The sequence below is a fragment of the Artemia sp. Qi Xiang Cuo genome, chromosome 11 (assembly GCF_049724085.1).
Source record: "Artemia sp. Qi Xiang Cuo chromosome 11, ASM4972408v1, whole genome shotgun sequence".
NCBI classification, from domain to species: domain Eukaryota; kingdom Metazoa; phylum Arthropoda; class Branchiopoda; order Anostraca; family Artemiidae; genus Artemia; species Artemia sp. Qi Xiang Cuo.
This window is the reverse complement of record NC_142804.1, coordinates 45,981,812-46,009,412: the sequence shown is the minus strand read 5'-3', so window position 1 is coordinate 46,009,412 and position 27,601 is coordinate 45,981,812. Positions and strand designations below refer to the sequence as shown.

The window sequence follows — 27,601 nt, the reverse complement described above, 5'->3', positions numbered from 1 at the left end:
AAACGTCAACCGTAAGATAGAAGAAAAAGATAGATTCGATAGTTCTAGCATACCACATTGGTTAAGACTTTAGGTCCTATTCGGTTGATAAATGGTGTTCGCGCAGGGTGCAAAAAACATCTAAGAAAAGTCTCCAAGCCGTAACCAAAGCTTAAAAGTAAAGTAAAAATTAAAAACAGTCATACTTGCAAAAAAAAGGAAGAAAGTACAAACATTTGGTTTTTGATTTGGAAAAATGTCCAAAAACTGTCCTTTTTTTCAAACAGCTGCCTTTTTTTACCCAAGAGTGTCCCGGTGTCCCTCAGAGTGAAAAAGTGTCCAAAAGCCACTAAAAGTGTCCATTTGGTATCCCAGGAACAGGGTGGCAACTGTAGGTCACTCGCCTCACGATCATTTTAAAACGTAACTTCTCAGTTTCCCTATTTTTGCCCATGCTGGGAAGCGCATGCGCATTGATAAACAGGTTTTAGAAACTGTACTAAACATCTCAAATTTGAACAAATGGAGCAAGGGAATTCTAATTGTTGTTTTTGGAAGTAAATATACTTTTTCTTACTTTTCTCTTAAAGTTCTTTTTAGTTTATAATGAGTGTCTGGCTTAAGTTGGAAGGAAAACTTGGCTATTTACAATTTAATTAAGTAAGAAGAAAAAAACTTTTTCCATAAAAGACGTTATTCAAAGAAAAGTAAAAGAGTTGCATTCAGCTTAAAACGAGCAAAAATAAATCCAAATATTATTTCAAGTGTAAAACGAGCATAAATCACCATAAATAAATAAACTTTTTTACTTGGCTTTAGCTTTGCTCTTCTTAGGTTTAATGTAGCTCTATACTTTCCTTTGAAAAACTACGTTTATGGAATTTTGTTTTAATTTATTTCTGTTCGTTTTTAATCTACATTATTTCTTTAAGAAAAGTATTTTTAAAGTATTTTGCGTGTTTTCTCCTCAAGAATCATGATTTTGGCTTGCCGTTTATATATTAGACACAATCTTGCAACAAATTTAAAAAATAGGTTTCCTATTCCATAGAGCTGAACCTATTCTAATCCCCCTCGTGTTAGACTCGGAGTATTCACAAATATAAAGAGACCATCCTCCTCAGCATGCCCTGAAAATTTCAAATTAAATCCCTAAGGCATTCCTGGGATATCGCAGATAAACCCTTTTGATAACCTTGAATGCTCATTGTGTCTTTTTATTTAGTTCAACCTCCCCTTAATATGCTCTAAAAGTCTTAACTTAATACCTCATCCGTCCCCAACACAACATAACCCTCAATAATGCCCTGAAAGTTTCAACGTTATTAACTTTAGCCATTCCTAAGATATTGCAGATGCATCAATTTGACAACCTGGATTTTAATAGTTACTTTTGATCTAATTCAACATTCCCTCAATATGCCACTGAAAGTTTTAACATAGTAAACTTAGGCGCTCCTTAGACATTGAAGATACGCCCTTTTGACAGTCTTGGATGCACATATTGTTTTTTGATTTAGTTAAAAAACACAAAAAACAATGAGATGCCCAGAAAATTCCAACGTAATACTTTTAGCTCTTCGTGGGGTAATAAACAGACGTCCTTCTGACAGTCTAGATACAAATAAATACTTTTGATTTAGTTTTATCTCTTCCTTAAGTTTCCCTGGAAGTTTCAACTTAATACCCTTGTCTGTTAGAGAGAGATTGTAACTATGCCATTTTCATAGTCTGAATACACATAACTCTTTCAAATTTGTTCAGTAGTTTTAGTAGAAGTAGTTGTACTAGTAGCACTAGCAGCAGTCATAGCAGTCGCGGATAAAATTGTGGTTGCAATAGTAGAAGCAGCCGCAGTCGCTTGTAGTCGTAATCGTAAGTAGTTGCAGACGCAAGTAGTCACAGTCTCAAGCAGTTGCACTTGCAGTAGCAACTAGTTGTACTCTCAGTCAAAGCCAGAGTCGTAATTAGCTGTAGTCACAAGTAGATGTACTTGTATGTAGTTGAAGTCGCAAATTGTTGCAGCCGCAAGCATTTTTAGTCACAAGTATTTGGAGTTGCAAGTAGTCACAGTCTTAAGTAGTTGCAGTTGCAAGTAGTTGGAGTCGAAAGTAGTCACAATCACCGTCACAAGTGGTCACAGTCGAGAGTAGTCGCAGTTGCATTTAGTCACAATAAGAAATAGTCGTGGTCGCAGATAGTTGTAGCGGCAATTGCAAGTAGTCGTATTCGCGTCCACAAGTAGTCGTAAATATCTGTATTTGTAGTTGCAAGTGATCATAGTCGTAATTGCAAGTACCCACAGTAGAAAATACTCGCATTCACATGTAGTTAAAGTCGCCTTTGCAAAAATCTACAGTCACAATGGCAAGTAGCTACAGTCACAGTCACAATTAGTCACAATCATATTTACAAGTAGTTACAGTAGGAGTCATAAGAAATAACGGTCAAAAATTGTCGCAGTCGCAAGTAGTTGCAGTCAAAACTGATAGGAGTTATAGTTGCCGCAGGTAGTCACATTTGAAAGTAGTTGCAGTTGCAAGAAGTCGCAATCGTAAGTAGTCATAGTCGTAAGCATTGACAGTTGAAAGTAATCACAGTTGCTAGTACTCGCAGTTGTAAGTAGGCATAGTCATAAGTTGTCATAGTAACAATTATTCACAGTCACAGTCGCAAATAGCCGCAGTTGTAGTTACAAGTAGATGCAGGCACAGCAATAGCCGCAGGTCGTTGCGGGTGCAGTCGCAGTAGTTGTAAAAGTAGCAGTAATATTAGTAGTAGTGGTTTATAGTTGTAGCAGAAATAGTAGTAGCATTGGAAGTAGTAGTAATAGTAAGTGCATAGTGTCTTTTGGTTAGTTCAACCTCCCTCTGAATATACCCTGAAAGTTTCAACTTAATACCCTAAGCCGTCCTTAATACGCTTAGATAGTGCTGATCCAACCTTTTGACAACCTGTATGCATATTGTGTATTTTAATTTCGTTCAACCCCCTATCCACAGCATTCCCAGAAAGCTTCAACCTGTTACCCCTAGCCTTACCAGCACTACTAGCATTAATAGTAGTAGTAGTGATAGTAATTGTAGTAGCAGAAGAAGTAATAGTAGCAGTGGTGGTAGTAACACTAGGAATACCAGTAGTATAGTAGTAGTAGTAGTAATGGCAGTATTAATAGTCGTAGTAGCGGTAGTAGTAGGCGTAGCAATTATTGTATGCACACAATGCCTTCTGATTAGTTCACCAGCCCTCTCAAAATGTCCTGTAAGTTTCAAATTAATACCCTACGCCAATCCTGAGATATTGTTGATAAGACCATTTGACAACCTGCAGGCACATAGTGTATTTGACTTGTTCAACATCCTTCTCAACATTCCCTGAAAGTGATACCTAAATAGCCTTAGCCTTAGTAACAGATGTAGTAGTAACAGTAGTAGTAGTAGTATCAGTAGTAATAGTGGTAGAAGTACCATTAGTAGTAGTAGTAGTAGTAGTAGCAGCAATATTGGTAGTGGTAATATGCACATAGGGTATTTTTGTACTTCAACATCCCACTCAACCTTCCCTGAAAGTTTTAACCTAATACTCTAAGCCTTTCTTATGACATTACTGATAGATGCTTATGACCTCCTGCATGCACATAGTACGCTTTGATTTAGTTCTCTACCCCTCTCAACATTCCCTGGAAATTTTCACCTTAATTACCTTTGCGTTCGTAGTAGCAGTAAGATCCCTATAGAGGTGTCAAGATGGAGTTCCCTAACTGGTATGAATTATTGGTAGTTGTAAAAAAAAGAAAGAAATAAAAGAGAATATTATGGCAGTATTTAAAAGTTTTTTCTAAAGCATTCTTTCTTTTCAAAAATACGGTAGAAACAGGGAAATGGTCCATTGGATTTTCACACTACAAGATTAAAGCAAATTTCTTGAAAAAAAACAAGTTGTGTACAATTGTAGTTTAAAAGCTTCTGGGTTACATGGAAAGAGATAGAAACTTTTGTACTTTTAACGAGGATAAACCTGATTGGAGGTAATAGTTGATTTAAAAGCTATTTTCAGTGGATTTAAAGCCTATTGTTGCATGAAGTTAATTTTGATTTTCGACGGTCACTTAATCCGCCGAATGCATTTGCCAAAACATATTTACCTCATATGAAATAAGGGAGACCTGCCCTGATTGAGAAATACCCCTTTTTTGCATCATTATTAACCGATTGACATTCCAAAAACGAGCAAAACTTGTGCGCAAAAACGCTTATTTAGAAATATTATGAACAAAAAGACAGTTTCTTTTTCATAACCCACCAATTGCTGATTTTAAGTACCCTCGATTTCCTAAATAAGAATATCCATGAAGTCTATTTTTTAATTTCAAAGCATTTAAGGTGTAAACAAATTATTTTTAAAGAAATTGAAAATGAAACTTTTACTTGATTTATTTGCTTAAGGTTCACTCTCAAAATGTTTGTTTTTTCTTTAAGATTTACTTTCACAGCAAGTTGGGTTTCCACTTTTGCAAAAAATTACCTTAATTCAAGAATTTTGCGAGGCTAAAAAGATTAATACTGATCTAAATATGTGACCCGCATTCATTAATGGAAATATTTTACTTCATTGTGACCAAATCTGAAAAAAGAAATTTTCAGGTGTCTAAGCTGGCAGAAATAACTTCAAACATCTGGGGGACAAGATTCAAACTAACGGGAATCAGTGACAGCATACCAGAGGAGCTAGGACAGGTACATTTTTTACATTTTCACTTCATTTGAGCCACTTGAATGAAGAATTTATTTGAAGAATGTTTCTTCCCATGATATTCTTTTCTTATTTATTAAAGTTCTTCTAAACAACCAAGAAAACAATTTTCGAAATTGGATTCGAAAATTAGCAAAAAAAAGGAAAAAAAAAATCCTTGTCAGTATTGCCTTTATTGAGTTTAGCATGTTTTAACCTCTTTTTTCAACAGGATCATTCCTTCAGTTGGATAAATTCCTCGATGTGTATCTAATTACTGAGTGTTTACTGCTTTTCTGGTTCTTTTATTTATGGAAAAGAACTTCTCACGAAAAAATTATTTTTTAAATTTGGAGCAATAGTTTAAGCTAGTAATGCAATATCATAAAATATCGGTATAACGAATTTTTTTCATTATTTTGAGCGAAATATTCGATCTGTTTATTCAAAGGGAAAACCATATGGTAAAACTAAAAAAAAACTAAAAAAAACATTTTTATTTCAATATTAGCCAGTATAAACAAATCACAAAAATTAGTATGCTTTAGCTATTAGATATTTTGTTTCTGGCAAAGCATGGCTCGGCATAGATTCTGAGAGTCTCAATGCAATCAAAAATGATCACCAGTTCGGCCCAGGACTCCGCTTCAATTTGAGTCGCTGGAATACGCAGTGGAGCAAATCTCAATTTTCGCTCTAAATTAACTCATCTAAATCACAATTTTTCTACTTTGCTGTGAGTTTAAGTCAAAGCCCCCCCCCCCCCTAAAAAAAAATTCTGACATTATTCTTACAAACTTATTTATCCTAAAAGCAAATAGTTCTTAAATTTTCATTAAACATTTCCACGGCCTCACCACGATAAGACTTGTGTTAAAGACCAGTTAGTAGAATGGCCTTATTGAGTCCGAACAGCACCATGTGGGGATTGGTTTTCTCACAGATAATTAAAAAAAATGAATTTTCTCACTTGAAAAACCATGAACTTTGTCACATTTATGTCTGTTTTCATGGACGGTTATGTGTGTTGTTCGTTTTATTTGAAGTTTTTCTCGGATGTCAACATCAAATTAAGGATGTTTTATGGTTTTTGTCAGTGAGAATTTGAAAAACAGGAACTTTCTCACATTTATGTCTGTTTTTATGGTTTTTGTCAGTGAGAATGAAAAAACAGGAATTTTGTCACATTTATGTCTGTTTTCATGGATGGTTATGTGTGTTGGTTGATTTATTTGATATGAGTTCCCAGGAAACAGTTAGATCACATGTTTCCTTCTCAGCCAATCAGCGAGTCGGTTACATCCCCCTTCTCAGCCAATCAGAGGGCTGGTTTCTGTTCGTTGTCAGTGAGAATGGACATGCTTGACGTGAATCCTATGAGATTGTTTGGCTAGCCTGGCCTGAGAACTTGATTTACATAATCGCTAGGGGAAATTATTTATTCACGAAGTGGGAATTAAGAAACATTAAGGTTTCTTTAATCTTTAGGCCTGAGGGATAAACGTTCTTTGGGTCAGACAGAAAAATTAATATTCTATTTTTAAATAGGGCTTCATTGATCTTTAATGTCAGGAATTATAAATGACATCACTTGTTATCTTGGAATTATGCGGGAGTCTAAAGAGATAGAAATTCTATTTTTAAATACGGCTTCACGGAGCTTTAAGTCGGAGATATAAATTGATATTCTAACGAAACCCTAATAGTTTAGCTAGGAAAATTTATGAGATGAAGAGATTAACGTAGGAAAGTGTTTCCTAGAAATTTGAAATGCGTTAGCGCAGAGATGCCAAACAAAAGGAACACGCTGAATTTACGTTTAGGGATTATTTGGTCGAAACCGTTTTATCCATTTTATGGGATTATTTCGGCGAAACAGTTAGAGACATTTTGAAAGAAGATTTTAGGAAAGGTTTTAGAAGAGAATTTGAGGGTGAAACTCTGTGGTCGTTATAATACACAAGTTCCATTTGAACAGTGTTGTGAGGTCCTCTACCCCAACCCCAAAGGGTTCCGATCCCCCACCCCAACCCCGAAGGAAGCCCCCGGTACTCAAAGGTCCCCCAAGCTCCCATAGAGCCCCAGCCCCCCCCCGAAAGCCCTCCTCAGACCCTTAAAGGCCCTCCTCTGGTCCTCAAAGGGCCCCCGGACCCCCAAAGGGCACCCCGGACCCCAAAGGCCCTCCCCTCGGTCCTCCAAGGTCCCCCAGGCGCCCAAAGCGCCACCGGCGCCCCCAAAGGCCCCCCCAGACCCCCAAAGGCCCTCCCCAGGCCCCCCCAAGGCCCAACGAGCTCCCAAAGGACCCACGGGGTCCCACAGGCCCGCCACCGGTCCCCAACTGTCCCCCCGGACCCCCCCAGGCCCTCCCGGTGCCCCAAAGGCCCTCACGGTGCTCCAAAGGCCCACCCCCGGTCCCCAAAGGTCCCCCGGGCCCGAGAAGCGCCGCCAGGATCCCGGGACCACGAAGCGCCGCGGGCCAGGAAAGCGCCGCATGGGGATGCGCCGCAGGAGGAAGCGCCGTGGGTCGGGGGAAGCGCCACAGGGGATGCGCCGCAGGGAGGCGCCGCAGGGATGTGCCGCATGGATGCGCCGCAGGGATGCGCCGCCCCATTTTTTAATATTTTTTTGTGCATTGAGACACAGAACGACCCTTCCCCCCGGCCCCTCCCCCCCCAAAAAAAAGGTCCCCCGACACTCCAAAGGCCTGATTTTTCAAACTTCATTTTTAATTTCTTTCACTAAAATGCAAGAGTTGGAATATTCCAGTAGTGTTTGGTTGTGGTTTACCTTGTCACAGTTACATTTTCTTGATTTTTCAAAGTTCATTTGAATTTCTTTCGTTGAAATGCAAGAGTTGGAATATTTCACTAGTGTTTGGTTGTGGTTTACCTTGTCACAGTTACATTTTCTTGATTTTTCAAAGTTCAATTTGAATTTCTTTCGTTGAAATGCAAGAGTTGGAACATTTCAGTAGTGGTTGGGTATGTTTGACATTGTCACAGTTACATTTTCCTGAGTTTTCAAAGTTCATTTTGAATTCCTTTCGTTGAAAATCTAGATTTGGAATAGTTCAGTAGAGTTTGGACGTGGTTTAGCTTGACAAATTTTCAATTTCTTGACTTTTCAAAGTTCATTTTGAATTTCTTTCGTTTAAATGCAAGAGTTGGAATGTTTCAGTAGTGTTTGGTTATGGTTTACATTGTCAAAGTTACATTTTCTTGATTTTTCAAATTCATTTTGAATTTCTATCATTGAAATGCAAGAGTTGGAATATTTCAGTAGTGTTTGGATGTCGTTTACCATGTCACAGTTACATTTTCTTGATATTTAAAAGTTAATTTTGAATGTCTTTCGTTGAAATGCAAGAGTTGGAATATTTCAGTAGTTTTTGGTTGTGGTTTACCTTGTCACAGTTACATTTTATTGATTTTTCAAAGTTCATTTTGATTTTTTTTCGTTGAAATGCAAGAGTTGTAATATTTCAGTAGTGTTTGGTTATGGTTTACCATGTCACAGTTACATTTTCTTGATTTTTCAAAGTTCATGTTGAATTTCTTTCGTTGAAATGCAAGAGTTGGAATATTACAGTAGTGTTTGGTTGTGGTTTACCTTGTCACAGTTACATTTTCCTGATTTTTCAAAGTTTATTTAGAATTTCTTTCTCTGAAATGCAAGAGTTGGAATGTTTCAGTAGTGTTTTGATGTGGTTTACCTTGTCACATTTACATTTTCTTGATTTTTTAAAAGTCCATTTTGAATTTCTTTCATTGAAATGCAAGAGTTGGAATATTTCAGTAGTGTTTGGTTGTGGTTTACCGTGTCACTGTTACATTTTCTTGATTTTTTCAAAGTTAATTTTGAATTTCTTTCGTTGAGATGCAAGAGTTGGAAGATTTCAGTAGTGTTTGGTCGTGGTTTACCTTATCACAGTTACATTTTCTTGATTTTTCAAAGTTCATTTTGAATTTCTTTCATTGAAATGCAAGAGTTGGAATATTTCAGTAGTGTTTGGTTCTGGTTTAAATTTTCACAATTAAATTTTCTTTATTTGTAAAAGTTCATTTTGAATTTCTTTCATTGAAATGCAAGAATTGGAATATTTCAGTAGTGTTTGGTTGCGGTTTACCTTGTCACAGTTACATTTTCGTGATTTTTCAAAGTTAATTTTGAATTTCTTTCGTTGAAATGCAAGAGTTGGAATATTTCAGTAGTGTTTGGTTGTGGTTTACCTTGTCACAGTTACATTTTCTTGATTTTTCAAAGTTCATCTTGAAAGTCTTTCGTTGAAAAGCAAGAGTTGGAATATTTCAGTAGTGTTTGGTTGTGTTTTACCATGTCACAGTTACATTTTCTTGATTTTTCAAAGTTCATTTGAATTTCTTTCGTTGAAATGCAAGAGTTGGAAAATTTCAGTAGTGTTTGGTTGTAGTTTACCGTGTCACAGTTACATTTTCTTGATTTTTCAAAGTTAATTTTTGATTTATATCGTTGAAATGAAAGAGTTGGAATATATCAGTATTGTATGGTTATTGTTTACATTGTCTCAGATACATTTTCTTGATTTTTCAAAGTTCATTTTGAATTTCTTTCGTTGAAATGCAAGAGTTGGAATATTTCAGTAGTGTTTGGTCGTAGTTTACCTTGTCACAGTTACATTTTCTTGATTTTTCAAAGTTTATTTCGAATTTCTTTCGTTGAAATGCAAGATTCGGAACATTTCAGTAGTGTTTGGTTGTGGTTTACCTTGTCACAGTTACATTTTCCTGATGTTTCAAAGTTCATTTTGAATTTCTTTCATTGAAATGCAAGAGTTAGAATATTTCAGTAGTGTTTGGTTGTGGTTTACCTTGTCATAGTTACATTTTCTGGATTTTTCAAAGTTTATTTTGAATTTATTTCGTTGAAATGCAAGAGTTGGAATATTTCAGTAGTGTTTGGATGTGGTTTACCGTGTCACAGTTACATTTTCGTGATTTTACAAAGTTCATTTTGAATTTCTGTCGTTGAAATGCAAGAGTTGGAATATTTCAGTAGTGTTTGGTTGTGGTTTACCTTGTCACAGTTACATTTTCTTGATTTTTCAAAGTTCATTTTGAATTTCTTCGTTGAAATGCAAGAGTTGGAATATTTCATTAGTGTGTTTGCTTATGTTTTACCACTTCACAGTTACATCTTCTTTATTTTTCAAAGTTTATTTTGAATTTCTTTCTTTGAAATGCAAGACTTGGAATATTTCAGTAGTGTATGGTTATGTTACACCATGTCACAGTTACATTTATTGATTTTTCAAAGTTCATTGTGTATTTCTTTCATTACAATGCAAGATTTGTAATATTTCAGTATTGTTTTGTTATGGTTTACCTTGTCACAGTTACATTCTCTTGATTTTTCAAAGTTCATTTTGAATTTCTTTCATTGAAATGCAAGAGTTGGAATAGTTGTGTAGTTTTTGGTTGTGGTATATCGTGTCTTAGTTCGAATTTCTTTATTTTTAATAGTTGAGTTTTATTTTCTTTCGTTTAAATGCAAGAGTTGGAAAATTTTAGTAGGGTTTGGTTGTGGTTTACCTTGTCGCAGTTACATTTTCTTGATTTTTAAAAGTTCATATTGAATTTCTTTCTTTGAAATGCAAGAGTTGGAATATTTAAGTAGTGTTTGGTTGTGGATTACCTTGTCACAGTTACATTTTCTTGATTTTTCAAAGTTCATTTTGATTTTCATTCGTTGAAATGCAAGAGTTGGAATATTTCAGTAGTGTTTGGTTGTGGTTTACCTTGTCACAGTTACATTTTCATGATTTTTCAAAGTTAATTTTGAATTTCTTTCGTTGAATTGCAAGAGTTGGAATATTTCAGGAGTGTCTGGTTATGGTATACCTTGTCACAGTTACATTTTCACGATTTTTCAAAGTTCAGTTGGAATTTCTTTCGTTGAAATGCAAGAGTTGGAATATTTCAGTAGTGTATGGTTGTGGTTTACCTTGTCACAGTTACATATTCTTGATTTTTCAAAGTGCATTTTGAATTTCTTTCGTTGAAATGCAAGAGTTGGAATATTTCAGTAGCGATCGGTTGTGGTTTAACTTGTCACAGTTACATTTTCTTGATTTTTCAAAGTTTATTTTGAATTTCTTTTGTTGAAATGCAAGAGTTTGAATATTTCAGTAGTGTTTGGTTTCTTTCGTTGTAAAGAAAGAGCTGGAATATTTCAGTAGTGTTTGGTTGTGGTTTACCTTGTCCCAGTTACATTTTCTTGATTTTTCAAAGTTCATTTGAATTTTTTTCGTTGAAATACAAGAGTTGGTCCTTTTCCGGTGAATATGGTTAGGTTAGACTAGATTAAGTTAGGTTAGATTAGGTTAGGTTAGGTTAGCCTACGTACGCTTCACTTAGATTAGCTTAGGTTAGTGGAGACATGCGAAAAGTTAGGTGTATGATTAGGTTAGGTTAGGTTAGATTAAGTTAGGTTAGGTTAAGTTAGGTTAGGCTAGGTTAGCCTACGTACGCGCGTACGTAGGCTAACCTAGCCTAACCTAACTTAACCTAACCTAACTTAATCTAACCTAACCTAACCTAATCGTACACCTAACTTTTCGCATGTCTCTCACCTAACCTAAGCTAACCTAAGTGAAGCGTACGTAGGCTAACCTAACCTAACCTAATCTAACCTAACTTAGTCTAGTCTAACCTAACCATACTCACCAGAAAAGGACCAACTCTTGTATTTCAACAAAAGAAATTCAAATGAACTTTGAAAAATCAAGAAAATGTAACTGTGACAAGGTAAACCACAAGCAAACACTACTGAAATATTCCAGCTCTTGCTTTTCAACGAAAGAAACCAAACACTACTGAAATATTCCAACTCTTGCATTTCAACGAAAGAAATTCAAAATAAACTTTGAAAAATCAAGAAAATGTAACTGTGACAAGTTAAACCACAACCGATTGCTACTGAAATATTCCAATTCTTGCATTTCAACGAAAGAAATTCAAAATGAACTTTGAAAAATCAAGAAAATGTAACTGTGACAAGGTAAACCACAACCAAACACTACTGAAATATTCCAACTCTTGCATTTCAACGAAAGAAATTCAAAATGAACTTTGAAAAATCAAGAAAATGTAACTGTGACAAGGTAAACCACAACCAAACACTACTGAAATATTTCAACTCTTGCATTTCAACGAAAAAAATTCAAAATGAACTTAGAAAAATCATGAAAATGTAACTGTGACAAGGTAAACCACAACCAAACACTACTGAAATATTCCAACTCTTGCATTTCAACGAATGAAAATCAAAATGAACTTTGAAAAATCAAGAAAATGTAACTGTGACAATGTAAACCACAACCAAACACTACTGAAATATTCCAACTCTTGCATTTCAATGAACGAAATTCAAAATGAACTTTTAAAAATCAAGAAAATGTAACTGTGACAATGTAAACCACAACCAAACACTACTGAAATATTCCAACTCTTGCACTTCATTGAAAGAAATTCAAAATGAACTTTGAAAAATTAAGAAAATGTAACTGTGACAAGGTATACCATAACCATACACTACTTAAATATTCCAACTCTTGAATTTCAACGAAATAAATTCAAAATTAACTTTGAAAAATCTAGAAATTGTAACTGTGACAAGGTAATCCACAACCAAACACTACTGAAATATTCCAACTCTTGCATTTCAATGAAAGAAATTCAGAATGAACTTTGAAAAATCTAGAAAATGTAACTGTGACAAGGTAAACCACAACCAAACACTACTGAAATATTCCAACTCTTGCATTTCAACGAGAGAAATTCAAAATGAACTTTGAAAAATCAAGAAAATGTAACTGTGACAAGGTAAACCACAACCAAACACTACTGAAATATTCCAACTCTTGCATTTCAACTAAAGAAATTCAAATGAACTTTGAAAAATCAAGAAAATGTAACTGTGACAAGGTAAACCATGAGCAAACACTACTGAAATATTCCAACTCTTGCTTTTCAACTAATGAAATTCAAAATGAGCTTTGAAAAATCAAGAAAATTTAACTTTTACAAGGTAAACCACAACCGAACACTAATTAAATAGTAAAAATATATCATTTAAAAGAAATAAATTCACAATGAACTTTTAAAAATCACGAAAATGTAACTGTGACAAGGTAAACCACGACCAAACACTACTGAAATATTCCAACTTTTGCATTTCAACGAAAGAAATTCAAAATGAACTTTGAAAAATCAATAATTTGTAACTGTGACAAGGTAAACCAAAACAAAACACTACTGAAATACTCCAACTCTTGCATTTCAACGAAAGAAATTCAAAATGAAATTTGAAAAATCAAGAAAATGTAACTGTGAAAAGGTAATCCACACCCAAACACTACTGAAATATACCAACTCTTGCATTTCAATTAAAGAAATTCAAATGAACATTGAAAAATCAAGAAAATGTAACTGTGACAAGGTAAACCACAAGCAAACACTACTGAAATATTCCAATTCTTGCTTTTCAACGAAAGAAATTCACAATGAACTTTGAAAAATCAATAAAATGTAACTTTGACAAGATAAACCACAACCAAACAATACTGAAATATTCCAAATCTTTCATTTCAACTAAAGAAATTCAAAATGAACTTTGAAAAATCAAGAAAATGTAACTGTGACAAGGTAAACCACAACCAAACACTACTGAAATATTCCAACTCTTGCATTTCAACGAAAGAAATTCAAAATGAACTTTGAAAAATCAAGAAAATGTAACTGTGACAAGTTAAACCATAACCAAACGTTACTGAAATATTCCAACTCTTGCATTTCAATGAAAGAAATTCAAAATTAACATTGAAAAATCAAAAAAATGTAACTGTGACAAGGTAAACCACGATCAAACACTACTGAAATATTCCAACTCTTGCATTTCAACGATAGAAATTCAAAATGAACTTTGAAAAATCAATAAAATGTAACTGTGACAAGGTAAACCACAACCAAACACTGCTGAAATATTCCAACTCTTGCATTTCAACGAAAGAAATTCAAAATGAACTTTGAAAAATCATGAAAATGTAACTGTGGCAAGGTAAACCACAACCAAACACTACTGAAATATTCCAACTCTTGCATTTCAACGAATGAAATTCAAAATGAACTTTGAAAAATCAAGAAGATGTAATTGTGACAAGGTAAACCACAACCAAACACTACTGAAATATTCCAACTCTTGCATTTTAATGAAAGAAAATCAATATGAACTTTGAAAATTCATGAAAATGTAACTGTGAAAAGGTAAACCACAACTATACACTACTGAAATATTCCAACTCTTGCATTTCAACGAAAGAAATTCGAAATGAACTTTAAAAAATCAAGAAAATGTAACTTTGAAAAGTTAAACCACAACCAAACACTACTGAAATGTTCCAACTCTTGCATTTCAACGAAAAAAATTCAAAATGAACTTTGAAAAATCAAGAAAATGTAACTCTGACAAGTTAAACCACAACCAAACGCTACTGAAATATTCTAACCCTTGCATTTCAATGACAGAAATTCAAAATTAACTTTGAAAAATCAAGAAAATGTATCTGTGACAAGGTAAACCACGACCAAACACTACTGAAATATTCCAACTCTTGCATTTCAACGACAGAAATTCAAAATGAACTTTGAAAAATCAAGAAAATGTAACTATGATAAGGTAAACCACAACCAAACACTACTGAAATATTCCAACTCTTGCATTTCAACGACAGAAATTCAGAATGAACTTTGTAAAATCACGAAAATGTAACTGTGACAAGGTAAACCACAACCAAACACTACTGAAATATTCCAACTCTTGCATTTCAACGAAAGAAATTCAAAATGAACTTTGAAAAATCCAGAATATGTAACTATGACAAGGTAAACCACAACCAAACACTTCTGAAATATTCCAACTCTTGCATTTCAATGAAAGAAATTCAAAATGAACTTTGAAAAATCAGGAAAATGTAACTGTGACAAGGTAAACCACAACCAAACACTACTGAAATATTCCAAATCTTTCATTTCAACGAAAGAAATTCTAAATGAACTTTGAAAAATCAAGAAAATGTAACTGTGACAAGGTAAACGACGACCAAACACTACTGAAATATTCCAACTCTTGCATTTCAACGAAAGAAATTCAAAATGAACTTTGAAAAATAAAGAATATGTAAATGTGACGAGGTAAACCACAACCAAACACTTCTGAAATATTCCAACTCTTGCATTTCAAAGAAATAAATTGAAAATGAAAATTTAAAAATCAATAAATTGTAAATTTGAAATTGTAAACCAAAACAAGCAAATAGTGAAATATTCAACCTCTTGCATTTCAACTAAAGAAATTCAAATCAACTTTTAAAAATCAAAAAAAAGTAACTTTGACAAGGTAAACCCTAACCAAACACTACTGAAATATTCCAATTCTTGCTTTTCAACGAAAGAAATTCAAAATGAACTTTGAAAAATCAAGAAAATGTAAATGTGACAATGTAAACCGCAACCAAACACTAGTGAACAATTCTAACTCGTGCATTTAAACTAAATAAATTAAAAATGAACATTAAAAATCAAGAAAATGTAACTGTGACAAGGTAAACAGCAACCCAACACTACTGAAATTGTCCAACTCCTGCATTTCAACGAAATAAATTCAAAATGAACATTGAAAAATCACGAAAAAGTAACTGTGACAAGGTAAAAAAAAACCAAAAACTACTGAAATATTCCAACTCTTGCATCTCAAAGAAAGAAATTCAAAATGAACTTTGAAAAAATCAAGAAAATGTAACTGTGACACGGTAAACCACAACCAAACACTACTGAAATATTCCAACTCTTGCATTTCAATGAAAGAAATTCAAAATGAACTTTGAAAAAATCAAGAAAATGTAACTGTGACAAGGTAAACCACATCCAAACACTACTGAAATATTCCAACTCTTGCATTTCAGTGAAAGAAATTCAAAATAAACTTTGAAAAATCAGGAAAATGTAACTGTGACAAGGTAAACCACAACCAAACACTACTGGAATATTCCAACTCTTGCATTTCAACGAAAGAAATTCAAAATGAACTTTGAAAAATCAAGAAAATGTAACTGTGACATGGTAAACCACAATCAAACACTACTGAAATATTCCAACTCTTGCATTTCAAAGAAAGAAATTCAAAATGAATATTGAAAAATCAAGAAAATGTAACTGTGACGATGTAAACCACAACCAAACTCTACTGAAATATTCCAACTCTGTCATTTCAAAGAAAGAAATTCAAAATGATGATTGAAATATCACGAAAATGTAACTGTGACATGGTAAACGACAACCAAACACTACTGAAATATTCCAACTCTTGCATTTCAATGATAGAAATTCAAAATGAATTTGAAAAATCAAGAAAGTGTAACTCTGACAAGGTAAACCATAACCAAACACTACTGAAATATTCCAACTCTTGCATTTCAACGAAAGAAATTCAGAATGAACTTTGAAAAATCAAGAAAATGTAACTGTGACAAGGTAAGCCACAACCAAACACTTCTGAAATATTCCAACTCTTGCATTTCAAAGAAAGAAATTCCAAATTAACTTTGAAAAATCAAGAAAATGCAACTGTGACAAGGTAAACCACAACCAAACACTACTGAAATATTCCAACTCTTGCATTTCAACTAAAGAAACTCAATTTTAAATTTGAAAATTCAATATAATTTAAATTTGACAATGTAAACAACAACCAAACACTACTTAAATATTCCAACTCTTGATTTTCAAAGAAAGAAATTAAAAATTAACTTTGAAAAATCAAGAAAATGTAACTGTGACAAGGTAAACCACAACCTAACACTAGGGAAATAGTCCAACTATTGCATTTCAACGAAATAAATTCAAATGAACTTTGAAAAATCAAGAAAATGTAACTGTGACAAGGTAAACCACAACCATACACTACTGGAATATTCCAACTCTTGCATTTTAGTGAAAGAAATTAAAAATGAAGTTTGAAAAATCAGGCCTTTGGAGTGTCGGGGGACCTTTTTTTTGGGGGGGGAAGGGTCGTTCTGTGTCTCAATGCACAAAAAAAATATTAAAAAATGGGGCGGCGCATCCCTGCGGCGCCTCCCTGCGGCGCATCCCCAGCGGTGCTTCCCCCGACCCGCGGCGCAGCCCCCTGCGGCGCAGCCCCCGGTGGCGCTTTCCGGGCCCGTGGCACTTCTCGGTCCCGGGGGACCTTTGAGAACTGGGGGGAGGGCATTTGGGGTCCGGGGGGCCCTTTGGGGTCCGGTGGACCTTTGAGGACCGGGTGAGGGCCTTTGAGGGTCTGAGGAGAGCCTTTGGGGTCCGGGGGACCTTTGGGGGTCTGGGGGGCCCCTTGAGGACCAGGGGAGGGCCTTTGAGGGTCTGAGGAGGGCGTTTGAGGGTCTGAGGAGAGCGTTTGGGGTCCGGGGGACCTTTGGGGGTCTGGGGGGCCCTTGAGGACCAGGGGAGGGTCTGAGGAGGGCGTTTGGAGGGCTGGGGCTCTTTGGGAGCTTGGGGGACCTTTGAGGACCGAGCGCTTCCTTCGGGGGGGGGGGGGGAGCGGAACCCTTGGGGGTTGGGGTAGAGGACCTCACAACACTGTTCAAATGCAACTTGTGTATTATAACGACCACAGAGTTTCACCCTCAAATTCTCTTCTAAAACCGTTCCTAAAATCTTCTTTCAAAATGTCTCTAACTGTTTTGCCGAAATAATCCCATAAAATGGATAAAACGGTTTCGCCCAAATAATCCCTAAACGTAATTTCAGCGTGTTCCATTTGTTTGGCATCTCTGCGCTAACGCATTTCAAATTTCTAGGAAACCCTTTCCTACGTTAATCTCTTCATCTCATAAATTTTCCTAGCTAAACTATTAGGGTTTCGTTAGAATATCAATTTATATCTCCGACTTAAAGCTCCGTGAAGCCGTATTTAAAAATAGTATTTATATCTCTTTAGACTCCCGTATAATTCGAAGATAACAAGTGATGTCATTTATAATTCCAGACATTAAAGATCAATGAAGCCCTATTTAAAAATAGAATATTAATTTTTCTCTCTGACCTATAGAGCGTTTATCCCTCAGGCCTAAAGATTAAAGAAACCTTAATATTTCTTAATTCCCCCTTCGTGAATCAATAATTCCCCCTGGCGATTATGTAAATCAATTTCTCAGGCCAGGCTATCCAAACAATCTCATAGCATTCACGTCAAGCATGTCCATTCTCACTGACAATGAACAGACATAAAACAGGAACATAAATTGCTGTTGTTATCCTTAAATGTGACAAAGTTCCTGTTTTTCAAATTCTCCCTGACAAAAACCATGAAAACAGACACAAATGTGAGAAAGATCCTGTTTTTCATATTCTCACTGACAAAAACCATAAAACATCCATAATTTGATGTTGACATCCGAGAAAAACATCAAATAAATCGAACAACACACATAACCATCCATGAAAACAACCATAAATGTGACAAAGTTCCTGTTTTTTCAAGTGAGAAAATTCCTGTTTTTCCAAGTGAGAAAATTCCTGTTTTTTCATTCTCAGTGAGAAAACCATAAAACAGACATGAATTGCTGTTGACATCCATAAATGTGACAAAGTTCCTGTTTTTTCATTCTCACTGACAAAAACCATTAAACATCCATGAAAAACATCAAATAAATCGACCAACACACATAACCAGCCAAGAAAACATCCATAAATGTGACAAAATTCCTGTTTTTTCATTTTCATTGACAAAAACCATAAACCACGTGGTTCTATGCCCATATATGGTGTTAAAAAAAGTTGTAGGTGGCAGCAGGGGTGAATCGTGGGGCTCAATAAGGCCATTCTACTTTCATCAGGTTTAGTCTTACCCATCAAAAGTTATAAGCCTGAGAATATTTGCCTTATTTTCAAAAAAAGGGTGAAACCCCTAAAAGTCATAAAATCTTAATGAAAATCACAGCATAGATTCATTGTATAAAGAGAACCCTACTGTAGAAATTTCAAGCTCCTATCTGCAAAAATGTGGAATTTTGTACTTTTTGCCAGAAAAAAGATCACAGATGCCAATTTTTTTGTTTTTTTTGTCTTCCCAGGGATATTCATATTGAACCAGTACAGGGGCGGATCCAGAGGGGGGGGTCGCCCCCCCCCCCTAGACGGGCTGTAAAATTTTTTAACTGCACTTACAGAAGTCTGCACGAACGCATGTTCTAGCTACTGTAACTAGACTCTAAAACCTTTTTACATTACGTTCAATCAACTGTAGACAATCAAGGTGTGCGTCCTGAAAATCAGATCATTCGCCCCTCTTCTTTGTGGGTCGGGTTGAAAATGTATCCCAATCTTTAAATTTTTTCTTCTTTCTCGTGATAAATTCGTAGACTTCTTCTTGGGACAATTCACTTGAGTTTGAATGAGATGTTGCCTTACAATGTAAATTCTATAGTTGCAAAAATTACGTTACTATTATAGTAAACGGCATAATTGTAAACACTGCTTATAAATATTCAAAATATCGATGAATATGTAAACATGTAGATTAACTAATTAGGTAAAAATATGTGATATAATCATAGTAGGGTGTGTCCAATTCAATAAAGTCAGCATAAATTGACCTACTATATATATGGTGTTGTAGGTTTAGATCCATTAACAGTTTAAAAGCATGTATGAAGAAATCTCTTTTTGAAGATTCGGTTAAAGTTTTTACATCTGTCAGTGGGTATAATTTAGACCTAGTGTAATTTTCAAATTGAGGTGATTCCCTTGTTTTCTTTCCAGTATTTTACAATTCAATAGTATGTGCTCAGGGGTTTCTTCTGTGTTTTTCAATACCTGTAAAATGGGTACGGGCAACTTCTCCATTTGGCTGCTTAATTTTATATGAAAAGGAGTGGTGGTTGAAGTTAGCTGTGTTTGTACAAACTGCTTGGCACCAGAAAAATACATTTCGAAAAAGCACTGAACAACGTTTTTATCCACACTACGAGCAATTTTGCAGTTTGGCTGATTGTCTGTCGATATTGCGAGAATTCGAAATGTAAAATATTGATATAATGTCCACAAAAAAGATAATAAATCAAAGTTTATATTTTGACAGACCCCGTTTCAAGTGGGGGCCAGATGGATGTGGCTTTGACAGTCAGTCAAGGAAAATGGCAAAAATACTGATAACAGGCACATCAATACAACAAATAAATCATCTAAGATACTTGACCAAAAAAGGATAATAATTGTAATCTTCCTCAAAATGGTGGTAAAAAGGATAATAATTTTTTTCTAGCCGTTTTTGTAGCAGTCTACAGCTTTTCCTCGACTGCCGTTTCCTCCTCGAGTATTTCTCACCTCATAGCCAGGGTTGCAACCCCTAACGATTTATCACTATTTCTAGTGATTTCTTATGTTGCCTAGTGATTTTTTCCTAAACCTAGTGATTTTTTTCACGATATAGCGCGTAGATTCATGGTTGAATCAAATAAATCATACAAGAAGCTAATTAATAAAAAAACACAAAACAGTCATTTAAACAGCGACAGTGATTCACTACAGTTCCTAAGATGTTCAAGATTAGCATCTATGCAAGTATAAAATAAATTGTAAATTGTAAAATGCAAATATAAAATAAATAATAAAAATTGTCTTCATATTTATGTTTTTTTTCTCTATAATCAATTAGTTCTAAATTTGATTTTCTTCTGTTAAAACCTTTGAAAGTAGAGTAAATGCTGGATAGAATACACCCTCTACATCTGCAAATATCAAACAGTTCGTGGTAACGAACTGTAAGTAAGGAGCGACCTGGCTCAATGGCAACAGAAACTCAAGAAAGCGGGTTTTTGATACCAATATATGACTAAAAGGAATCTGATTTCAATGCTGATCTAAAATATATACCATTCGTAAAGTTTAGTCCTAAATGTCAAAAGTTAAGTGCATTAAAAAATTTGGCTTATTTTTAAAAAAAGAGGGAAAGACCCCTTAAAAGTTATTAAACCTTAATGAAAATTACACCATCATATTCAGCGTATAAGAGAACCCTACTTTGGAGGTTTCAAGCTCCTATCTGTAAAAATGTAGAATTTTACTTTTTTTGCCAGAATAAAGATCACGGGTGATTGTTTATGTGTTTGTTTGTTTTTTAGTTTTTTTTTTACCAGGGGTGATCGTATCGTCCCATGTGTCATAGAATATCGTGGGAGGGCTCATTTGAACGGAAATTAAAAGTTCTAGTGCCCTTTTTAAATGACCCAAAAAAATGGGGGGCAACTAGGCCCCCTCCCACGCTCATTTTTGTCCCCAAGTCACCCGATCACAATTTTGAAATAGCTATTTTGTTCAGCATGGTCGAAAATATGATAAAAATGTCTTTTAGGATGACTTGATCCCCCAAAGTCCCCAGGAGGAGGGCTGAAAGTCATGAACTTTACTCAATGTTAACATTTTGTTTTGGTTTTTGGGAACTATACAGCCGTTGTCAGAGGAGATTTGTTCGGGTCGGTGGGGGCAGGCGCGGGTCGGGGCCCCTATGGAAGGCTCTTTCCATGACGGAAGTTTTCTTGGGGGAAGGGACATTGCCATGAAGGGGGCGCCGGACTTGCCAGCATTATTTTTTGGTTATTGGGAAGTATACAACCTTTTTCAGTAAGGATTTTTTCTGGTGGGGGGGGGCTAGAGGAGGGGAGGACTCGGGAGAATAGTTCCGTGGAGGATGTTTCTTTGGGGTAAGGGACATTTCTATGAAGGGGGCGCCGGATTTCCAAGCATTATTTAAGAAACGATCAGAAGTTAAATAAAAAAAAACAAGTTTTTTCAACTGAAATGTAAGAAGGAATATTAGAACTTAAAACGAACAGAAACTATAACGTACGTGAGGGGGTTCTCCCCCAAGTCAGTACCTCGCTCTTTAAGCTACAGTTTTTTTTTAGTGCTTTCAAACGAGCTATCTATTGTAATCAAATGGCCTTTGTGTTTCAAGGTTTTCTTAATCAAAATTTGTTTTAACTTTCAAACAGTTCGTGGTAACAAACTGTAAGTAAGGAGCGACCCGGCTCAATGGTAACCAAAACTCTAGAAAACGGGTTTTTGATACCAATAGATATATCAAAAGAATCAGATTTTAATTCTGATTTCAAATATATAAGTTTCATTAAGTTTAATGTTACCCATCAAAAGTTACGTGCCTGAGAAAATTTGGCTGATTTTCGAAAAAAGGGGGAAAGACCCTCTAAGAACTCTAGAACCTTAATGAAAATCATAACGTCATATTCAGAGTATCAGAAAACCCTACCGTATAGGTTTCAAGCTCCTATCTATAAAAATGTGGAATTTTGTATTTTTTTGCCAGAAGAAAGATCACGGATACGTGTTTAGGTGTTTTGTTTTTTTTTCCCCCAGGGGTGATCGTATCGACCCAGTGGTCCTAGAATATCGTGGGAGGGCTCATTGGAACGGAAATTAAAAGTTATAGTTCCCTTTTTAAGAGACTAAAAAAAATGGAGGGCAACTAGGCCCCCTCCCACGCTCATTTTTTTCCCAAAGTCACCCGATCAAAATTTTGAGATAGCCATTTTGTTCAGCATGGTCGAAAATATGATAAAAATGTCTTTTAGGATGACTTGATCCCCCAAAGTCCCCAGGGGGAGGGCTTAAAGTTATGAACTTTACTCAATGTTAAAATTTAGTTTGGTTTAATGGGATGTAGAAATCCTGGGGCAGAGTATAGTGGGGGGGGGAGTGGGGGGCAGGCGAGGGGGGGTCGCTAGCGGGACGGCTCGTTCCATGCCAGAAATTGACAGGGGGGAAGGGACAGTGCTAGGAAGGGGGCGCCGGATTTCCCAGCATTATTAAAGAAAAAGATCAGGAATTAAATAAAAAAAACAAGTTTTTCAACTGATCAACTGATTGTGATTAAGAGGTCATTTTTAAAGAACTGGAAAAAAAATTCGAACTATAGTTTAAAGAGCAGGGTATTGACTAGGGGGCGAACCCCCTAATATACGTGTTAAAAATTTATGAATATAGAAGTTCGTTACGTAAGTTAATTCTAAGTTACGTATATTTATTACTAATAAAAACGTTCGTAAATAAAATTAAACAAGTTTCGAGAAAGCCATTTAACCAAATATAATATGCAAATTTTGTTTTAATTATTCATGTACGGTCAGCCAAAATCAAAACCTGCATTAATTCAAAAACGTTCAAAAATTAAATAAAAAAAACAAGTTTTTTTAACTGAAAGTAAGGAACGACGTTAAAACTTAAAACGAACAGAAATTATTCCGTATATGAAGGGGGCTGTCCCCTCCTCAACGCCTCGCTCTTTACGCTAAAGTTTGACTTTCTCACAACTCTATTTTTTAAACAATAAAAAAACTTTAGCGTAAAGAGCGAGGCGTTGAGGAGGGGACAGCCCCCTTCATATACGGAATAATTTCTGTTCGTTTTAAGTTTTAACGTCGTTCCTTACTTTCAGTTAAAAAAACTTGTTTTTTTTATTTAATAACAGAAATTGAGAAATTGAAAAATAAGAAGGTAGCTATACACTAAATATAATTTCCTATATAAGAAAAGAAATAATTGAAAAAGAAAATAGGACTGAGTACTTTTTATGATAGGTTTTGTAATATAACTAGATAGATTGAATCGATTGTAGTTTGATGACTGAAGTCGGTTGGGAGTAAGGGGAGTGGGGGGTATCTACCCTCGGAATTGTTTAATGATTTTAATTTTTACTTCTAATATCTACTTGAAACACCTAATAAGCGCAGATAACGTTCTATTTTTTAAGTTTTGGGATTTATGTGCTAACATATCAAACAGTTTGTGGTAACGAAGTGTAACAATGGAGCTACAAGGCTCAATAGTAATCAAAACTCTAGAAACAGAATTTTGGTATCAATCGATATATCATCAGCTTATTATGTTGATTCCAAATTCATAAGATTCATTAAGCTTAGTTTTACCCATAAAAGGCTAAGTAACCATGAAAAATTGCCTGATTTTTGAAAGAGGGAGTGAAAGAATTTTAATTAAAGTCAAATCATTAGATTTGGCATATCAGAGAATCCTACTTTAGAGGTTTCAGGCCCCTATCTGCAAACGTGTTGAATTTTGTACTATTACCAGAAGAAAAATCATGGATGCATGTTAATTTGTTTTTTTCCCCAGGGGCGATTGTATTGAACCAACGGTTCTAGAACATCAGGAAAGGGCCCATTTGAATGGAAATTAAAATTTCTGGTTTCCTTTCTATTTGATCAAACAGATCAAACGGTCACTAGCCCCCTCTATCATCCTCTTTTCCCCCAAGATTGGTTGATCTAAAGTTTGAGATAGCCATTTTGTTTAGCATAGTTAAAAGGTTCCAAAACTATACCTTTAGATTTAGCATGACCCAAGCAGCCCCTGAGGGATAGATCTGGGGATGAAAGTGTGCTAAGGATAATAAGGAAAATGTACGATCTATGAAAACCAGTTTCATAGCCACAAAAACAAATAACGGACGACAGAATCCATTGAACTTGTATAACTTGGGCTATAAATTGGCAAATTAGGGAGGTGGGGGTAAGGTTAGGTTACTTTACCCCCCCACCCGCCCCCCTCCCACCAATGTGCAAATATATAGCCCAAAATATAATATTATATAAACTAAGGTATTAATATTTGCATCATTTTGTGGCATATTTCATTAGGATTAACATAACTTTACTTCGTGGGTGTTTTACGTATAATTAACAAGTACTTCTTTTTTAAAAGAAGCAATAAGACAGATGCTTATCGAAATCTGTGAAAAGTGGGAAACATTGTTTCCCATGAAAATATAAAAAAGGCCATTTTCAAAATTGTCACTTGTGTCCCAGTAATTATACTAGCTCAACTAGAGTAAAAATAAAAATAGTTTCTATATTTTCTGGGAAAAACTGGGGTTTTGGATTGACAAGGAAAAAATATTAAAAAAGAATAAGCAAATATTTCTATTAGATCACCGATAACCAATTTTCAGTGATTGGGGTATAAGCCAAGAGTACCAATTTGGGAAAATACAGGGAGGAAGCAAGGATTTTGTTCTATTCTCTGACAGGGGAGTAGCTACAGCATTTTGTTGAGGGGGAGGGGGGAAGGAGGGCAAGAGAGGTCCATATCTGGATAGTCAGAGGGCATGGCCTATATGACAGTTTTTCCTCCAAATTATTGGGGGGCAATTGCCCCCCCCCCCCCCGAAATGACGCCCCTGTTCTCAGAATAAAGATACAAAAAGGCATTTCTCAAAATTCAAGGGTAAGTTTTGCTTGAGAAAAAACAAAACATCTAAAGATATTTTTCTAGATCTAGGAGGGGGAGGTTATATTACTCCTTTCCTGTAAGTGCACCTGTATTGAACATGATAAATAAACAAAACCATTATTAATTACAATGACAAAGAGTATTATAATTCTAGTGATTCCTAGTCAATAATCTAGTGATTAAGGTGTTGATTTAGAGATATTTTTTTCAAGAATCTAGTGATTTTTTTCTTACCGGGTGGCAACCCCACTCATAGCATACCAACAGCTTACCTGGTATGTTTTAGCTAGTTCTCGCCAGTCGCCTCCCTGTTCGAGACGCAACGCAACCGGACCTGAATGTTCTGAAATGTCGAAACAAACATTTCGTTCCAGTTTATAGTGAAATTTGAATGTGTGTCTGTCACAAGGACTTTTGTTGTTTAAGCGATATTAGTGTCGGGAAAGCGCGGACAAAAGACACTTGACCGCTTTGACATTTCAAAGTCTCGCAGAACAGATAGCGTAACTGCAAGTAGCTCTTCAATTAGTTCTGTTGGAAGTGGCGAATATAGAAAAATTCAGGACACTTTATAATCTTCTGTTAACCCTGTAAGCGTTCAGAGTGATCATCCAACAACACCCCGCCCCCCACCCTGCTTCTGGAAAACGATATTGGGATCCACATCGGTGCTATACATGCCATTGATGACCAAATAAAGTGTGAGCTTCTGGAGAGGCCATGGAAACTGCCAAATGGGTATCAAAAGCTGCATTCTGTTCATTTAAGGCGAGGGAAAGATGAAAAAAGGCACTTCTAAGAGCCTACCATTCTCCACAGGAATCTGTAAATAACCGCGTTAACAAACAGCAAATAAAGCAAGTAACAGAAAACAGAGAGAGGCTTAAGCCGATTCTGGAATCAATAATATTTCTAGGAAGGCAAAATATTCCACTAAGGGGCCATCAGGATGATGACAGCTTAAACTTGGATGACATGTCACTGGAAACTTCTGAGAACTACTACGTTATCATGTTGAAAGTGGCGACAGTAAATTAAAGGAACAACGAAAACATCAGGAAAAAATGCTACCTTTATCAGCAGAACAACTCAAAACCAGTTGATTGAGTGTTGTGGAAAAGAAGTTATAGGTGTCATTCTAGAGAGAGTAAAGTCAGCAAGGTATTATGACATCATTTTCGATGAGACAACAGATGTGTCACATTCATCGCAACTTAGTTTTGCTCTCTGCTATGCCTTCGATAACCATAGACGCGAGGACTTCATAGGTTTTTTTGACGTTCATCATGCCACCTTTGAAAGCTCTTCAGCAGACAAAGAGCTGACTGTCAAAAGAAAAGTTACTGGCCAGCTAGTTCCAAGCCTCTTGGAAGAAATGGGTTTGAATCTACTTGACTGTGCTGGAATTGGGACAGATGGGTGCACAATGATAGTATCAAATAACTCTGGTGCTGTAGTGGAAATTCAGAAAAGTTAAAAACGCGTCTCATTGTCCCTGCTTTAACCACGCCCTGAATCTTTCCTTGTCAAGAAGCTCAGCTGTTTTGAGCATCAGAAATTCCATAGGCATCATAAAAGAAGTTTTTCTATTTTTTTAATGCATCTGTGAAGAGAAATTACGTCTTGAATAAGGTTCTTAAAGCTAATCTCACGAGAATATGCAAGACGAGGTGGATTGAGTGGCATAAGTCACTTATACAGTTTGTCTCTGAACTTCCAAAAATCATCCAGTATTTAGAACACATCAGTCACTGGAGTGAATCAGCAGCTGCTCTGAAGGCAAAGACGCTTGTGACAGTGTTACATAGTGCAGAATTCGGGGTTTGCCTTCAGCGCCTACGCAGCATTTTTGCTGTGACCTTCCAGAAGGCTATTCCAGAAGAAGACCTTGGACTTGGGTGCTGCCAATGGCCACGTTTTCGATCTTTTAGATGTTCTAGAAAGTGATGGGAAATGTATGACAAAGAGTTTGCATTAGTATTTGATCAAATAAAAGAACTGTCAGATGAAATCCAGTTGTCTCTTGAAGTTCCCAGGATTACACAAAGACAGGTTCATCAAAATAATCCTCTTCATACTTCACCTGAAGAATATTACCAACATGCTGTTTTTCTACCTATGCTCTACTCAGTCATAAGTGACTTAAAGAGCCAATTCTCAAGAGACACTCTGAACTCTTTCTGGTTAACCATACTACTGCCATCAAATATTGTGAATTGTACTGACGATTTGCTGTAATTTTCCTTCAAAGAGATCCCTAGCATTTACTGTCAACTTCTTGGCTTAACCATGCTGTCTACCAGTGCAATGATTGTTTTGGCAGAAGCGTATGTGTGGAAAAGTAGATGGCTTTGGGTTAAAAGAGAAGGAGGTATTTTACCTTGTTCAGCAGGAGAAGCTTCCAAGGAATTTGACAAAGACCTATATCCTTATGTCAGCTCACTTCTTGCTATTTTCATATCTCTTCCGGTGAGCATGGCATCTGCTAAGCATAGCTTCTCAACTTTATGCAAACTGAAAACCTGGCTCAGAGCACAGATGGG

The 27,601-nt window shown here is 35.7% G+C and overlaps 1 protein-coding gene across 1 annotated transcript in view; it reads left to right on the top strand.

Annotated features, from left to right (window-relative positions):
• The window catches only part of LOC148947031 (uncharacterized), a 35,015-nt gene extending 8,010 nt beyond the window's left edge, over positions 1-27,005 (top strand). Inside the window, exons 4-5 of the mRNA XM_089096496.1 lie at positions 4,623-4,715; positions 26,790-27,005. Of these exons, the coding sequence (XP_088952622.1) occupies positions 4,623-4,715; positions 26,790-27,005 (309 nt within the window). The remainder of the gene's footprint in view (positions 1-4,622; positions 4,716-26,789) is intronic.
• The last annotated feature ends 596 nt before the right edge of the window (positions 27,006-27,601 follow it).